This window comes from Australozyma saopauloensis, chromosome 1 (genome assembly GCF_035610405.1).
Source record: "Australozyma saopauloensis chromosome 1, complete sequence".
NCBI classification, from domain to species: Eukaryota; Fungi; Ascomycota; class Pichiomycetes; order Serinales; family Metschnikowiaceae; genus Australozyma; species Australozyma saopauloensis.
This window is the reverse complement of record NC_086131.1, coordinates 2260805-2278109: the sequence shown is the minus strand read 5'-3', so window position 1 is coordinate 2278109 and position 17305 is coordinate 2260805. Positions and strand designations below refer to the sequence as shown.

The 17305-nt window shown below is 41.3% G+C and overlaps 5 protein-coding genes and 1 non-coding gene across 6 annotated transcripts; 4 read left to right on the top strand and 2 right to left on the bottom strand.

The window, feature by feature from the left end:
* Positions 1–61: 61 nt before the first annotated feature.
* PUMCH_000992 (uncharacterized protein) lies at positions 62–934 on the top strand (the record flags this gene model as incomplete). The annotated part of the gene is made up of 1 exon (XM_063020062.1): positions 62–934. One exon carries the CDS (start codon positions 62–64, stop codon positions 932–934), a length of 873 nt encoding a protein of 290 aa, XP_062876132.1.
* A 114-nt stretch (positions 935–1048) lies between these two features.
* Positions 1049–1120, top strand: PUMCH_000991. Its single transcript has one exon. It is a non-coding gene; the product is annotated as a tRNA-Glu (tRNA).
* A 1217-nt stretch (positions 1121–2337) lies between these two features.
* Positions 2338–3408, bottom strand: PUMCH_000990 (uncharacterized protein; the record flags this gene model as incomplete). Its single annotated transcript, XM_063020061.1, has 1 exon — positions 2338–3408. One exon carries the CDS (start codon positions 3406–3408, stop codon positions 2338–2340), a length of 1071 nt encoding a protein of 356 aa, XP_062876131.1.
* A 2801-nt stretch (positions 3409–6209) lies between these two features.
* On the top strand, positions 6210–7097 carry PUMCH_000989 (uncharacterized protein; the record flags this gene model as incomplete). Its single annotated transcript, XM_063020060.1, has 1 exon — positions 6210–7097. One exon carries the CDS (start codon positions 6210–6212, stop codon positions 7095–7097), a length of 888 nt encoding a protein of 295 aa, XP_062876130.1.
* A 425-nt stretch (positions 7098–7522) lies between these two features.
* On the top strand, positions 7523–9862 carry PUMCH_000988 (uncharacterized protein; the record flags this gene model as incomplete). The annotated part of the gene is made up of 1 exon (XM_063020059.1): positions 7523–9862. One exon carries the CDS (start codon positions 7523–7525, stop codon positions 9860–9862), a length of 2340 nt encoding a protein of 779 aa, XP_062876129.1.
* Positions 9863–9934: 72 nt separating this feature from the next.
* On the bottom strand, positions 9935–17038 carry PUMCH_000987 (uncharacterized protein; the record flags this gene model as incomplete). The annotated part of the gene is made up of 1 exon (XM_063020058.1): positions 9935–17038. The coding sequence occupies one exon, from the start codon at positions 17036–17038 to the stop codon at positions 9935–9937; it is 7104 nt and encodes a 2367-aa protein (XP_062876128.1).
* Between the last annotated feature and the right edge of the window lie 267 nt (positions 17039–17305).

Genomic DNA, 17305 nt, shown 5'->3' with positions numbered 1-17305 from the left:
CCAATACAATCAATTGAGCCCCAAATATCTAGAATAATAATTGACTTCTGTAGCATTTTCTATGTCCCAGCTCCAGGAGTTCCAGGATTGTCTCCGAAATGCCAAACGAATCGTTGCCTTGGTTGGAGCAGGCCTTTCCGCCTCTAGCGGACTTCCGACTTTCCGAGGGTCGCAGGGTTTATGGAAAAACTTTAACATGATTGACTTGGCTACCCCGGATGCATTCTACATTGACCCTGGTTTAGTGTGGCAGTTCTATGCGTGGAGAAGACACCAAGCGCTAAAAGCGCAGCCAAACAGCGGACACTACGCATTAGCACAATTGTCCAAGCAGACAGAAAAGGAGTTCATAACCATCACACAGAATGTGGATGGTCTTCTGACTCGTGCTGGCCACAGGAAATCAGGCCTACATGAGATACACGGCTCACTTTTCGAGCTCCGATGTACGAGCTTTACATGCACGTATATTGAACGTAATAATTACAAAGATCCGTTGACCAAAAATTTATCTGATTTTGGGTTTGATGAGGATGATTTAGACACCACTATGGAGACGCTGGATGGTGTTGATGAACCCACGTTTGCAGCTCCCCAAGCTCTACTGGTAGATGACTTACCCAAATGTCCAGTATGCAATACACTCATGAGGCCGGGAGTCGTATGGTTTGGTGAGTCGCTTTCGCTACGTACTTTAGATGGAATTGATGGTTTCCTACAGGCTGGCCCTGTTGATTTAATTATGGTCATTGGTACGTCAGGCACGGTTTATCCCGCTAACAGCTATGTTGATTTGGTTCGCAGAGGTGGAGGAGCAGTAGCAGTGTTCAATACAGATATTGAGTCTGAGATATTACGGGGTGATGTTGCGAATACCTGGGGATTTCAGGGAGATGCTGCCGAATGGCTTCCAAAAGCCTTGGACGTCAGCTAAAACATGATAAAATCTATGCTGTATCTATAATAAACTCATTCACTCATATAAAGCCACCAGTCGCATCTTATCATTAAGAATGTTACATTCCGCCACATTTCAAAGTTATAAAAATCCGATATGGTGTAATGGCTAGCACAGTTCGCTCTCACCGAGCAGATCGGGGTTCGATTCCCCGTATCGGAGTTACTTTTTTGAATTTTAAAGCGAAAACTTTGTTCTTTAACTCTCAAGACGGAGATCGTATTTTTTGGGGTGTTCGAATTTCCCTTATTATGGCAGCTATATATGGCAGCAAATCCCTGTAAGCATCATCAAAACTACCATGCAGAACGGCTCCATTTTTGGACTAAGTCACTCTATGGAATCAAAACAGAAACTAATTACTCTATGCAGCCTTTCTCCTGTTTGGCTTATTGACTCTCGTGATTTTTTTTTCTTTTACAGGTATTTTCAGGGACGACATGATTTGCGTTTTCTGTGATATATTTTTGGACCACGTTAGATGACGGTGCAGTCAGTAATGCACCCCTTCGCCCGCGACATTTCTTGATACCGAGGAAGAGCACAAACCCGTTTGCTTTCATTGAGGTGAGTTTTCTTTTCAGGTCTTTCTTTTTTATGTGATTTTCTACCTCAATTCAATATTGAGGGATCTACTAAATAGCTTGCAGTCGGTACCTGGAATTGCCCGTATCTCAGAGCGACATTAGTCCAATTAGCCATTCTGCAGGAGGTGCTACATGTGGGAAGTCTACTGCAACATTAATTGGCATTGGCAACCTGTGAGCACTTACAGTTCTATTCTTGGGTTTAATTGAATTCTATATAAACACGCCAGCTCAGAGCCTTATTTTTTTCCAAACCATTCCTATATACCCATCTCCACAGTTCGCTTTTTTCAATCAAGAATGATTCCCATTGCAGTTAATGACAAGGGTGTCATGACAGAGCATGCTTATCAGGCACTGCGTATCCATACAGCGAGTGAAAACTACCTGATCACCCTCTTCATCTTTTGGGCTTTGGCTCTATTCCTTCTTATCGGAATGAGCAAAATTTCTATCGACACACTTCGGGAACGGAAAGCAGTTCGTTCGGCGCGCCAACCAGAACATCAGGTTTGAACTCCTTGACAACCTCACTTTCGCTCTATCACATTGCATTTCAATTCTTCAAACAGTTCATTTCGTTGAATCTTTCAACACTTCGGTCAGGGACGCCCAATCGGTGGGCAATTTTCAAGTATTTCTTTCACGAGTAAGCGTGATTCCAATAAACTCTTCTTTTGAGTCTTAAAAGTAGCTATTGTAGATTCGATAGACTTTTTTTTAGTATACATGCATGAGATTCCACGGGATTGGAATTAAAATGTCTTGTCAATTGTAGTATCTCTTCTTTGATCATGAAAGGCCGTATCCTACCGAGGCGAGCTCGAGTTCCCATAAGTTCCAGTCATGCCAGATCGAAGGTGGAATCATCGTGCACAAATGCCACAAGGAGTGAGCGTCTATCAACAGAAACCACGGCACAAAGTCCACCAACTCTAAAGACACACTCAAGATGAGAAATACGTTCAACACAACAGGGATCAAAGGTATCCAGAAAAAGCCTTTGATACCGATGAACTCAAGTTTGCGTGCAATAGCTGCCTCATAAGGCGCCACGTAAATCGATTTTGTGGCCACATTGCCGTTCGAACACTTGCGGTACACGTTAAGAGAGTGAGCAATCCATAAGGCTGCCGCTGCGAGGCCAATCACCACATTGAAGGCCATGTTGTAATCGTAATCCCATGAAATATACAAACGAGTGTAATGAATGCAAAGAACGAACATGAGACCGTATTGGAACATCTGCCGACGGGATTTGTTCTTTGATAGATGAAGATCGAAATATCTTATACAGATAGCATTGAAATTTGCCATAACAATAGCACCCGCGCCAAGATAGTCCATAATTTCAGTGAGTGGGGTGTCCCTTATATGGAATATGGAGCTGCAAGTCCAGCCAAACATATTGACCAAAACCAAAAGTATAGATTGCCGAAACACGATCATTTTTTCTGGGTTGTTGGCATTGATACGCATGTTTTTTCTCAACTTTGCCAAATTACTGTAATTGACGTAAAAATTTCCCATGGAGAAGAGAGTTGAAAATAGTTCTGTCACTCCAAAGACACGCGTAAAGGGCCATTTTCCGAAGAACTGAACAACCTGTTCTCCATGCTGTATTCTATCCGCGGTAACAAGTTGTTGACATTTATATCTGCAATCCAGTAAACAGTCCCACCCAAATACAAAACCGGATATCGGATTCACCGAATTTTCAGTGAACTTCTTGGGTGAAGACTTGGCTAAACACACCGCTGATTCACATTCAGAGACGCATCTTTGGAACAGAGGTAGGTTATCACCCACAGAAGCATGTGCTAGTAATGGTAGAAATACGAACACGAATGGCTTCCAAAGCATGATCCGCTAAATGCAATTACTGAAAGACTAGGGGTACTTGATCTCACGAGTGGAATGTGAAAAATTAAATGTCAAACGAGTCGAATCGAAAAAAGGTATTGATCGACGAGTAAAATAATGATCGGTTTTTCAATGAATAACTTTTTATTCTATTTTTTTTTTGTCTGTTTCTGTTCGTGATTATTGTCTCACTGGTTTTAAGAAAAGGCATAGAGCGACTGCGCAATGGTTCACACAATCTTTAGCACTAAAGAAAATGATGGGTTTGATTTAGATAACCAGAGTCCTAAGTACATTTTTTGACTACCCATTCAGATCTTTCTCGTGGTCTGTCTCCTCAGCTCCTGCTCTTCACTTCAAACACACCTCTGGACGAAGAATTGATCTCAAAATCGCCCCCGAATAAAAAAATGATGGGGACATGGCTATCCCACTTGCATCTGCGATAGTTTGCAGTTGAAATCGGAACGATACTAGACGAGTTCTCGCATTTCCATTATAGTCTAATTTAAGCTAGACACAGTTTCGCAGTAGCCAAGCTATTTGCTAGATATTAGACCAAACCGTGACATCAATAGCCGCGCATCTCATGACCAGCCCCGAGCTATCTTCCAAATTTGACTTCTCCACTGTATGCATTTCGGCTATCGTTGAATTTTTTAATTTCTCCACCAATCAAGTTGCCTTTTTGGGTGGCATGGGATTGCATTTTTGGCCGGGTGCTTATCGGACTGGCATCTTTGTCAAGATGGTCAATTGTGCACAATGTGCATATCTGGCTCTCTTATCTAATTAGCTCTCAAATTTCAAGAACGCGGAGAGAGTGCCCATGCCAGCGGATTTCCGGGGCTAATGAATTCACAGACGTTGAAGCTGCTGTTTTAATGGGCGCTCATCAATATAGAATTCTAAGTGTCAGATACTAATATCGACCTTGCAAACGTAATTCACCACTTAACAACAAGCGAGAAATGACAAGCGAGAAAGCAGGAGATTTTAGCATTGTCTATTTGATGATGAACTGCTTGTTAGTTATTTTGAACAAATGAGACAGATCAAAATTTGAATTTGGCACTTGATATTCAATTGCATGAGATTCGCAATGGTAATTGTTTCTTGTACCTCCCCCATTTTTTAGCTACATGCGACCTGCACCCAGTTGCCAACGGTTGCAATGATCAGTCACAGAAACCTAGAGCTTTCAAAAGAGGGATCAGTCCGCTCAAATGACGTCAGGAATTCAAAATCGTGAATCGCTTCAAAATTCACAATTCTGAAACTAAAATCGCAGCCCTGAATTTCATTGCCCGCGCCGAAGCACCAATTGTTCGCCGTATAATCTTAGCCTATGGTGCATGCTTATTTGTACAAGCTCTGATTGAATGGCTGCGTTAGCATCAAGCACTGAGAGTATTCTTGCATGTAAAAACCTGTTCCCGGTGTCCTGCATCCTGCCCTGGATGAAACGACACAAGGCAGGCCACATAGATAATGAATTGGTCCATCGCCGATAAGAAATTTCAAGCTTTTTCAGATTTCCGTATTTAGAACTCATTGAGTATTTGTGATACTTTGAATAATTTTTCATTTATTTTTCGATTTTCGGCGCCAGTTTCCCCGTGCGCATAGGAGCCTGGGGGTTTTTTTTTCGTTCCTGCATTGTTTGTGCCTCGCAGTTAAGGATACCTAAAGAAACCCATGCAAATGCGGTACAATCGTAGTTCCAAGGCAGAAATTTTGGCTACAGTAGTCTGAGCAGTCCCCTTTGGATGATCTCCTCTTTTTCTCCAAACTTCCAGCACATCTCTTGCATCATTTTCTTTTCCTCGAGTCTAGCGAAAAAACGCCCCTTCGATTCTGGGTACGGCACACTGCGTCCTGGGTTACTGGTACCGATCCATAAACACCGAATTATGCATTTGCAATGCGGAGATCAAAAAGGAAATCGGAAATCAAATCTAGCTGCATAATGCAACACATTCCAGTCAAAGTAGGTGGTCGAGCTTTTCTCATTATGACGGTCATTCGAACGTACTGAACAACTTGCCTTTTCGAGCCGTAGACTCTTGGGAGCTCCTCTCATCTGGGGAAGTCGCACAAATTGGTCCTTTGATCTATTTTTCACACAAATTTTAGAGCAAAATATACCCAACTACATCAGAATTAGACTTTTGTAGGATCCTATCATCCACAGAGATCAGAACTCTCATATTTCACCCCGTTTTGATTATTTTTATGTCCCTCGCAATTGTATGGCAACTTTGTAGGAGCGTCCAGAATGGGCTTCCGTTGGTTAAGAGCACAGGTATCCTGCATCATGTTTCATAACATGTGTAGGAACGTCGCCTCGGTACCAGAAAACGCAGGGCGGGCTAAGGTAACTTTTTTTTTTTTCTTCTATATATTGCCGCTTGTATCCTAACTTTTCCTCTCCTCTTTGTCTCCCTCTGTTGCCACAAATACCAGCAAATAGACCCCAATTATCACATATCACACTACGGCGACTCTTCGTCTTCTTCACTTCTAGATTTAATTGTTCACTGTGTGGAGATTACAATCCTCTTTCTTTTTCATAAAGGGCCCTTCTCCACTTGTCCTCACCCCTCCCCTGTTCATTTCAGCGTAAGCGTCAATTGTTACATCAATTGTAGCTTCACTCTTCTGCGATATCATCTATTCAGTTGGAATCTTTGCTTTTCTCAATTCCTTCCTGGTAGTATAATCGCTCGTACAATCTCATCAGATAAGACTTTCTGTAGATCACCATCATAGAAAGAACCTACACCATAACTTTTTTTCAAATGTTGCCACATAAACTCGCACGTCGTGCATCTTCGCCTGGAGCTAATAAACTGAATAATTTGTTGTCCGGCTTGGATGACTGTATGGACCATGCTGCTAAACGAAGAAAAACTGCGCCTAGCACTTCTGAACTTTCTGCAAAGCTTCAGTCGAATGCAAAGGACGATATTATGGACCCTGTTGAACGCCTCTTGAGCTTGACCTCGCTGGATGGTGACATCTTGCTGAATATAGATGCCTCAGACTCTAACAGAAGCTGTAGCTCATATTCGAGCTACTCATCGATATGCTCCGATGACCTTGCATCTCCTTGTTCAGACATTCCAGCCATTCCATACAGCGCAGCACATCATAACATTTCCTACAATTTTTCCAAAGTTTTCAATGACAACTTGAGATCGTATTATTCATCATTTAGAAAGTCTCAGATTGAAATCCACAATGATCACTCACTGTTCTCTGTGTTGACGAGGCCTCGTGTTTCACCAGCGCCTTTCAAGAGACAAAAGCACCTGCGTTCAAGACAGGTTCCGTTTTTTAAGAATGTCAACTTCAACCCATCTCCTGAATTTGGAAACAAACTTGAGGATTACATTGACTACAATGATGATGACGAAGAAGTATTCTCTGAGAATGGTGAGCAGAACTCGTCTTCTTCAGATTCTTCGCCTATTTCATCTCCACTTCCCACTCTCCATGATAATCATGGAAAGATGTCATTCCACTATCGCAGGAACGATGGGCTCAATTTATCGTTGACCGATGAGCAATCTCCGCAAGGACTTAACGAGGGGCTCAAGTTTTTGAACTCACGGTCCATCATCTCTGGACAGGCTAGTGAAACGATTGGCGCTGCCAAATTCATGGTCAATGAGTTTTTCTTCTAATGACCCAGCTGTCTTGCATAAACTCGTTTCTTTGCATGTCACACTTTTTTTAATTCTTGTATACTGCGTGTAATAATTTTAGCCTCCAAGTGCATTCGTGTAGAAGAGCCCCGTTTTCGATCCCACGTTGGGAGAGCAAGTAATACAACGTTGTGACGATAACTTTCCAACAAAAACGTTGCAATAATGCCAAGCCACACAAGTAATGCATCACGCTTCTTCATCCAAATGTGCAGAATTTTATGTAAATCGTGTGTATAACTTCACTACCATCTTGATTCGTTTGTATTCACTTCTATAAATCCTAGTTGACTCTGCGACCTGCAGAATGCATCATCTCTAGTACCCCGGATTTCATAATTGCCCTCATTCTTGTTAAGGCAAGTCTCACCCACAGAGACGGCAAACATAGATCTTCTACTCTAATGTCCCTAGTGTACCTTCTAGGGGCTTACTTTTTGGGTGGGATCACTTTTCTACCCATATTGATTGTCGGTTTTATTTATTTCCATCCGAAAACATCCGAGTCGCCAGTTACTGAAAGTTACAAAGCCGGAGAGATCGAGGAAAACAATCAATCTGGATTGGATTCTTTTAAACAGGGATGGCTTGTCGTGACTCATGAGTATATTGAGTCCACAGATGAAATTAGCTCTCGTACCGAAGCCATATCTGAGGCCTCAGAGGGCAAGACAGCCTATGCATCACTCTATAAGTTAGTCAAGAACAATCCAAAGACTGACTCGACGGAATCCTTGGAGTCGAGCATGGCTACTGGACATACGCCTAGCTTATCTACCGAAGGCACGACACTGGGATCAAAGAAGTTCGTCACGAACAAGAGGCATCGTTATTTCGCAGTTCTCAAACATGGCAATCTTTTTTTGTACAAAAACGAAAAGATGAAAGATGTGAAGCATGTAATTGTTCTTCAAAACCATGTTGTAGCACTTTGGCCCCGAACGTTGTCGGAGGGCTCTTTGTTCACAAAAAACTCTTCAATTGCTATCCTCAAAAGTGACTGGTCTCGAACCCGGAGATTATCTGATGACCTAAGTGATACCGAGTGGGCGGATGCCAAAAAACTTACCATCGCAGACGTTCTCAATCCAGAGTCGAAATTGCCTGCTCCTCCAGGCTCCTTCTTTATCTACACAGATATAACTATCGATAAAGAAGATTGGTATTTCACTCTTCTCAGAGCAACAAAAGCAGGCACTTCCTTTCCTAGAAACCTAGATCCGAAGATCTATGCGAAGTCGTTACATTATGACACGGCCAATATGATGAACCTTATCCAGTCTTTATACAGCTCGGAGGGGCAACTACAAACAAAATGGCTCAATGCTATAATTGGGCGTCTCTTTCTTTCTTTGCAAAAGACCGACTTCATGAAAAGTTATTTGGTTTCACGAATAGAGAAGAAACTTAATAAATTAAAGACACCAGGATTTCTAGAGAAGTTTCAGATCAGCAAAGTTGATCCTGGCAACTCAGCGCCACTCATCACATTCCCAGCTCTCAAAGAAATCAATCCAAACGGTGAGTTACTTGTATCATTTGATTTGCATTATTTCGGTGAGCTCTCGCTCCAAATTGCAACTAAAGCTAACATCAATCTTGGATCTAGGTTCAAGACAAGAGATGTTGATTTAGCACTTTCAATCACAATTGAGAAAATTGAAGGGCCAATGCTTGTCAAGATAAAACCGCCTCCTTCTGCCCGAATCTGGTACACATACGAGAGAGAGCCCAATATGTCTATCAAGATAGAGCCTATTATCAGTTCGAGGCAGATGTCATATACAATTATCACAAGTTCCATAGAAAAGATGATGAAAGAATCTATAAGAGATTCACTAGTTCTACCTCACTGGGATGACATGATCTTTTATTACACTGATGATGAGCTTTATAGAGGTGGAGTTTGGGATAAAGATGCCAGGATTCCAGAACCTGAGAATGATACCACAGATCCAGAAGTGAAGAAAGAAGGTACCGAGCAGGATACCTCTGCTGTGTCATTCCCGGAAGAAACACAGCTGGTGACTGTTACGGAGGAGGATGATTCTGTGAGACTGGATTCCTCATCTCTTATTGATATGTCGCCATCAAAAAACTCAAAAATAAGCTTATCGGCGACATTGAATGATTTCACCAAGAGGCTAAGAAAGCCGAAATCTGGCCATACACTAGGCATAGATGAGACTCATTGTCTTTCAGATGGAACTGTTGTCGAAAATTCTCGTGTCACTCCCGCAAGCATTGATTTAATGGAGAATGGTTTGAAAGAGCCAAACACCACTCTTAAAAAGATCGGAAATTGGTACTCAAAACTTGAAAAAAGTGAAGAGGTAAAGATTTCTGCACAGACAACATCGAGCACATACCATCCACCCGAGATGATATCAAATCGTAGAGGTCGAAAACAATCGTCGGCGTCTGCAACGAGTTCTGAGGCCGAGAGAGATATTAATCGTGGTCAATTTGATTTCGGCTCCAAATTCAAGGAGTCGGAATCATTGTCACGTTCTCTCGATATCACTGGTCATGATTTGAAGTTACGTAGACGAGTCGACTCAGTGACAAGCCCACTTCCTCCTACTGATTTACTCGGTGAACCAATGGATGGGCTCAAAGTGGTGAAACCAATCGCTGATGAGCTTGGAATTGAGACTCAAAAACTGGCTCTTGATGAGCAACCGCATCTTGTACGATCAAACACTCAAGTGCAACGGAAACCGCCACCCGACTATCCACTATAAGAGATTGCATTCTCGTTGAATACTCTACTAATTACGTAACATCTAATTTATTCGTATTTAAATTTGTTTGCATCAAAGATATGCTGCCCACCCTGGATACATTTGTGATAGACTCTGCTCCGAGGTCGCCTGCTGTATTAAAACATCCACTTGACCATGAACATTCATTGCGAGTCCATTTTTGTCTAGAAGGCCTCTGATTTTGTTTCTCACTTTCATTAAATGGTCTTGCGGTTTCCGATGAGTTCTCCAATCTAACAAGGGATCGTAAATGAGAGTCTCTAAAATATTCATAAGTGAGGCTTCGTTTTCACGGACAAGAGCCCCAGTGACTTCGCAGGTGATTCTAAACAAACCTTCGATACCAGTTATTCCCATGGCATCGACCAAATTTTGTGTCAATCTGAATGGAACAATTTCCGGAGTGGGGAGTGATTCGCCTTTGTCAAATAAACAATCAAAGTCAATGTGCAACACAGCGCCACCTTTCTTGAAGAAAAGAATGTTTTCACAATGACGATCGCCCAAACCGATGATGTAGCCAACTATTGACATGACAGCTGCCGTCCTAGTGTACGTCTTACGTGCGAGATACCAAAAAGCTGGTTCAGAAAATTGATTAATGAACCACTGATGTAAAATTGGACTAGCCTTCTCACAAATGCTCTGGAATAATTTCAAAAGATTCTCTTTGGCATAATCGTCTGAGCTCTTGTTGGCTTTGAGCACTTTTTGAGCATCATCTAGCTTGCGAAAAATACTGCGCTCATCAAAAGGTCGACCCTCCTTCTTCAATTGAGAAATGATCACCGATTTCATTGTGGCAACATCTGGCACGAATTCAATGATACCCATGTCTTCAGCTAGGGGTATCACTGAATAATTCTCGATTACAAGATTTCTCTTCCTCGCATCTGCCACCTTTGACAACAACATGTTTATCATATTTGTAAATTCGAACACCTTGGCATCCTTTCTCGTATCATCTCTTTTTACCATAATTCTGTAAGGTTTGTTGTCTGTGCCACGAATGGTAATTTGTTTCGGCAGTTGTAATGACTGAAAGATGTGAACTTCTTCATCAAATCCATCAAATGTGATCGACGCTGACTTTGGAAAGGCTTTCCATCCGATCGGCTCCTTTTCCGCAGTCATGTACGGATGTGTCGCTGGTATTCTTATCTCTAGATTCGATTTCACTGGTATGACCAAAGAACTGTACGGTTTCTTTGTATTTTTGAAGTTGAAGTCACCACTAAGAGTGAATCTCTTCTTTGTCTTTTTTTTGACATTGGTTGCAGCCAAACCCTCTAGCATCTCAAAAAGCTCCTTGGCATCATTGATGTTTTTTCCTAATATCTCATTGGAGGCACTTGATGCTGCCATAACTTTTAGGACCCGCTCTTTTCTCTTTGGATCCTTCGATTTTATGTGTGAAAGGACATACCATAGAGTATGTTTTGGATAGGAAGCGATGAGCTTACCAATTATCAGACTCATAATGTTAAAAGTAGAGGTGTCTGTGTGGGTAATTCTTGATAACAACTGAGTGATACAAGTATACCATACATACAAGGGAACCTCATTTACTTGCTTTGCAAGCTCCAGGGTAATTTGCTCGAGCTTTCGTATAGAATCTCGATTTTTATGAGAAATTTGCGCAAAGTCCAACCATATTGTTACGAGCTTAGGAAGCGCTTCATATATGTATGAAGTTCCCAACTTCAACGCGTGTAGATAATGTTTGATTATAAGACGCTCGAAATGACCTGTTTTGTCCTGTTTTGAGTCCGCGAGTTTAGAAAAATACTTTCCAAGCTCGAAGAAAGGTCGATCCCAATTGGCATCAAGTCTAAAAGACTTTGCGTACTCTTCGATGATAGTTGTCGATGACGTGTGACTTGCTTCATCAAGCCATAATGCGTACTGAAGCTGGCCTCGTGCCTTCTTTTTGTGATCACCATGGTTAAGGTTATCGGCGAGGGTCTTGATGGCATCAGCCCTTTTCCCTTGATCCCAAAGAAGATAAGCGTACTCTGTAGAAGCCTCTTGGTTGTTAAGAATCATGGCATTCATGATGCATTTCGTTGCAATGTCAAGTCTCCTATCATTTCGGGCCGCTTTCGCCAATTTAATGAATATCCTTGAATTGTTGCTTTGGCGGTCGGTAATGCCATTGAACAATTTATGCATGGAAAGAATTTGCCATTGGGTCAGAAACTCAAGATCGGTGTTTTGTAGCCTTTCATCCAAAATTATGTCAATATTATCCGATTCCTCCGCAGAATGGGATTTGACGAAGTTCGCAATGTAATCTGCATCGAAAGCCAAGTGTAGTTGCCGCATTAAAGTTGAGTTTTTCGAAAATGAAGAGGATGTTGACAGCGACAAAGAGTTTCCAATAATGCTGTAAATATCGCCAAGACTCTGGTCAAATTCGGCCAGGTCTCCTGATGCTACTGCTAGCGCACCGCTGGCAAAGTTGTTCTTTACGTCGCCTTGAACAGTGTGTGGGATGCCAATTGCACCCATGATATACAGCCATTTCTTAATGAGCTCTAAATTACCTGATACAAGAGACTCTTCTAATCCAACTTCTGCCCACTCCATAGGAAGAGTGCTGAAAGTTGTTTCGCCGAGGCGGGAATCAAGAGTCAAAAGTGCTCGATCATAAAGAGCATGGTCAGAGTATGATTTAAGAAGTTTCGCAAGAAACAGATCTTGATCCTTTGCTTCACCATTAGTACTTAAGACTTGGAAAGATTCTTGGGCTATAGACCAATTCTCGTTGTATTGAAAGGTCGACAATTTCTCGCTAAGATTAGCCGAAGTAAACTTTTTCAAGACACCATCAAGAGAATCGTAATCATCGATGTTAGAATAAACCGATTGCAAAGTGCCAGCGATATTGAGTTCAGCCTGACTGTCATTTGCCTCATTTTCGCGATAATACTTTTCTAGATACAAAATCGTTCGTTCATATGAATCACAAACGGATGATGTCACGGCAATCAATTCGGTCGGAATTTTATCAAGAAATTGGGAGATCAGGGAACGGCATTGTTCAAGGTGTGCAACTTCAGATGAGGAAAGCAGTGAATCACTTAACTTTTGCGTGGCAGATGAGACTAATTCATTAAAGTAATCGATAACTTCAAACACACTCTGGTAGCATAGTTTCAAATTTTCAGCTCGCTCTGAGCCGACAACCATTCTCGAGTCAATCTTTAAGATCTCCAAAAACTCAAGCATTATGTTGTCCGAAACAGTTGTGTTGTTTGTGAGAATATGGCTCAGAGCAACGTATTTAAGAAGGTGTTGTGAAATTGAGATTTCTTGATCTCTAATGAGCATGGAGCATGTCTGAAAAATGACTTCTTTGGAGTTAGAGCCCCTGCGTCCACTGGCAGTTTCAGGAAAAGGCAGACGCAATAAATTTGTTGTTATATCCACTAACCATTTCTCATGCTTCATAGCTGGTTTATAGTAAGGGTAGGTCAAAGGCTCAAATCGAGGCGTTTGTGCAAAGTATCTTGAGGACAAGAGTGGAATGAGAGTCGACTTATTAGTTTCAGAAAAAGTGTTCCAAACATCTGTGCGTATTCCTTGAGAAGGAGGCTCTAAAATCGAGGAATCTAAACCTAAAACAGCCAAGAAGCATTGCATAGAGTAGACCGAGAATAATTGTCTCATGGGATCATTTGAAGCCCAAAAAATTTTTATCACCTTGCTCTCAATGAAATCAATCAAGAATTTTGAATTCTCACGATAATCATGAAAATCGTACAAGACAATAATTTGGCTTTTCACGGTCTTGAACTCATACTTGTTTGGATCAAGAAAACCGAGGCAGCCAAGAAATTTCGCGCATTTAGCTGAGATAGACAGATCTTTGGTCCTGAAGTGAACAGAAACGTCTAAGATTGTTCTAACTAGCATTGAGACCTCTTTCTCGCGGGTATCATCTCTCAAACTCTCTTTTTGCCACGAAAGTTGGTGCGCATGTGCCGAGTTAATCAAATCATCGAGAGCTTGATTCACGATGACCTTATTACCAGTTTGAAGTCTCCTGCTCAATTCGGGAAAAAACGCAATTTTACTTTTCAAGTCCAGCATGGACACAGCAGAGGTTTTTAAAATGAAATAGGAGTCCAAGTCTTTCACAAAAGGATACGAGTAATAGTATGGAACGTACTTCTTATACTTTGTCCTGATCTCTTCGAAAATAATTTCGAGAATCTCGGCTGCTTTAAGCTTCGATTTGTACGAAAACAGCTGGAACTTTTGAAAAATCATCGAAATGCTGATATCGAACAAAGATACCAAGTTTCGAGATTCGAGTCTCAGGACCAATTCTTTCCAACACTGGAGAGCATTGTACTCTAGAGCACGATTTTCCATCGCTGCTTGTAAACAAGTCGAGATCTGCCCCAAAGCCCAGGAGGCTGCCTCAGTGTTGTGCTGTATTATAAATTGAATGGCTTTTATCGCGCTCACTTTCTCAAGATACGGCTTTATTCCTTTCATTTGATGCACATCTTCGGAGAATCGTTGGACTAATTCTAACACATGCTCTTTGAATATGTACTTGATGTAGTCAAATTCGTCCTCATTTGGTGCTTTTGTAGAAATGTCGTTTTCGGGTCTTCGGAGCCAATTGATCTTAGCTATGTATATGATAGCACTCCGAATTCGCTTTTCATTTGCAATAACACCGTCATCATCCATTTGCATTTGCAACAACACATACCAGAGAATCTCTCCAATATTTGGTATCAAATCTGAAGTTGTGACTTTATTGTAGCTTGGACTCGTGTTGCTGAGAACGTTCACGATGTATTTCGCATCGATAGATTCATCTTTACATAAATAAGTTGCCATTATTCTTGGTAGGGTTTTTGAGATAAGCTTGAGCTTTGTGAGATTAGAAGCCTCGGCAATTTCTTGAACAAAATCGTGCTTGTAATATTCCAAAAAGCGAGGTGTTGTATAGTTTCTTGTATTGCTCAAGAAAAACCTTTTCGAGACACCTAGGAGTTCGGTAAGCTTCGTGAGCATTCTCTCCCTTTTTATGATTCTTTCAGCAATGCTTGGTAAAAAAGGAGATAAAAGTTTGTAAGGGGTTAGAGATCTTGCTGAGGCCACATAAAGTAATGAGTTGTAGGCAAGGTTGACATGCTGTTCGTTGCTTTCGCCTAGAGAATCAATGAGCTTTATGAAGCAAACACAAAGCCACTCGCCCTCTACCACTATAGCTAAATTCGCCAATGCCATGAAGGACGACTCCGCCATGCAAATTCTGGAAGGAGAAGTCAAATCAATATTAGAGACCGCCATGAAGATTTTCTTGAACACGATCTCAAGATTCTGGTCATGATCATTGATTAAAAATAGAGGCAATACTCGGGCCGCCAATATTCTGACATCCCTATTCCGGGTCTGTGTGACACAATGCAACACAAACTTGAGCAACGGTTCCTCGCCCATTAGCTCTTTCGTTGTGATCCGAAATGAAGACAAAAAGCAATGCATAGAAAGAAGCATATTCGAAGCGAGCATGTTATTCTCCAATAAATCTTCCCTTTTAGTATCAAGTAAGTACTCACAATATACCCGTTTGTACAATAAGTTCGCCTCATTCAGCTCAGAGACAAGTCTTCTGGTAGGCAGAACGTGAGCGAACACATTCTTTTTTGACATTGTGATGCAGACCCTGCAAATGTTCTCTTCTTGATCATACTGACCAGCAATAAGACAAGAGGCATTTCTGACTGCCGATATGAAAGTATAAATTGACGAACTGTCTTCTAAAGGACTCAGACCGCCCGGCTCTGTGTCTTTACGGAGTAAATTTAGAACTAGTTCCAACCATGGCTTAATAATTGGTTGATTGAATTTCGGTTCTGATACGCGCGACATGGCGTTTGTATCTTCCAACAAGAAATCTAGCTTCACAAAATGAGGAGAACTCTGCTCATTTAAAATTCGAGATCTCAACTCATCCAACTCCAGATCCGAGAATGGAATCGATGCGAGTGAGTAGAAATGCAAGTCTTGGCCGGGCTCGAACAATATTGACTGCTGTGATCCCATTAGATGCAACAATTTGAGAACAAAATGCGGGTAATGATTTATGGAACTGTCGCTAGGGTTCTTCAAATCAAAAATGGCCATGGGAAAGGCCTGAAAAAAACTTTGTGTCAAGTTTTTCTTCCGACAGTAGAGATAGACCTTCATAAGGCATAAGCAAACAACCCTATCATAACTGACGGAGTTAAATGTGGGCTGCAATCTTGTCAGCTGAAACAAGCAACAGTATTCGTGAATAAACAGTAACACAAAAGACACGCTACTCCATCTGATCATTGAATCAACGCTGATGTTGCTGCATAAGTTCAAAAGAAACATTGAATGGCAGTTAAAGAGAAGTCCATGTGCGGAGTCATTCACATTCTTTGTAACCATCCTTGAAGTCAAAATAAATGCGACTTTTCTTGCATTACCCTCGATCTTTTGTTGAAAGTCTGGGGATCGCAATAACAATCTTTGCGATACCTCATAGTCATTGATGACTGTGAAAATATGGATAGTTAGGGCCAAACGTGATGAACCCAAATCTGAGGACTCATCATGAGACTGACTCTGAGATACTGTCCCAAGTAATTTTTGGACATTATCATTCAATAGAGCGAGCAAGAAATTTCGTAGTGTTCTTTTCAATTTGAAGGAATGTAAATTGACAGCAATGATGTGGGTGAGCTCCAACAAAAAGCATTTGATCATGTTTGCTGCCTGTAAATGAATACAAAGCTTTTCAAGCCATGTCACTGCAAAAGTCAACGCCCATTCGTAGAGAAGGATTTCAGGTTGAGTAGGAAGCAAAGGGCTGTCTTTTGAAACAACAATCTGAAGGTCTTGCGGCGTCAATGAAGTATTCACAAGATATTTTTTCTTAGATAGAACTAGTTCCACAGTTGATAGAAGTTTTTCCAGAAGAGCAAACAACTCGGAGTTGTGAGGCTGATTGAAGAGGTCATTTAGCAAGCGATGCGAGAAACCGAACAAATATAGTATCAATTTTTTAAAATCTGTTGTGTCGTCGCGTGCCACATTCTCGTTGACATCATTTATGAACCGGTGGAGATCATCAGGTCCAATGTCATAGGGTGTACTCATTGAAACATTCGTATGATGTATCTAATGATGGTCAATTTAGATGTAGGATGCTAAAAATTCTTGTTCACGTAAAGACCAGAAGATCCTAGCGAAGCTAGTGGGGCTAATGCTACTTTGGAGAGAATAATACAGTAGATCAAGGTCGATTTACACGCGACAATAGAGTAACAACAAAAGAGGCAAATTGAGTATTTTTCAAGTACGCAAAACAAGATATTTATTTCTTATTTGTATCCGCTAAATCAGTGATTTTCAACCATTTTTTCT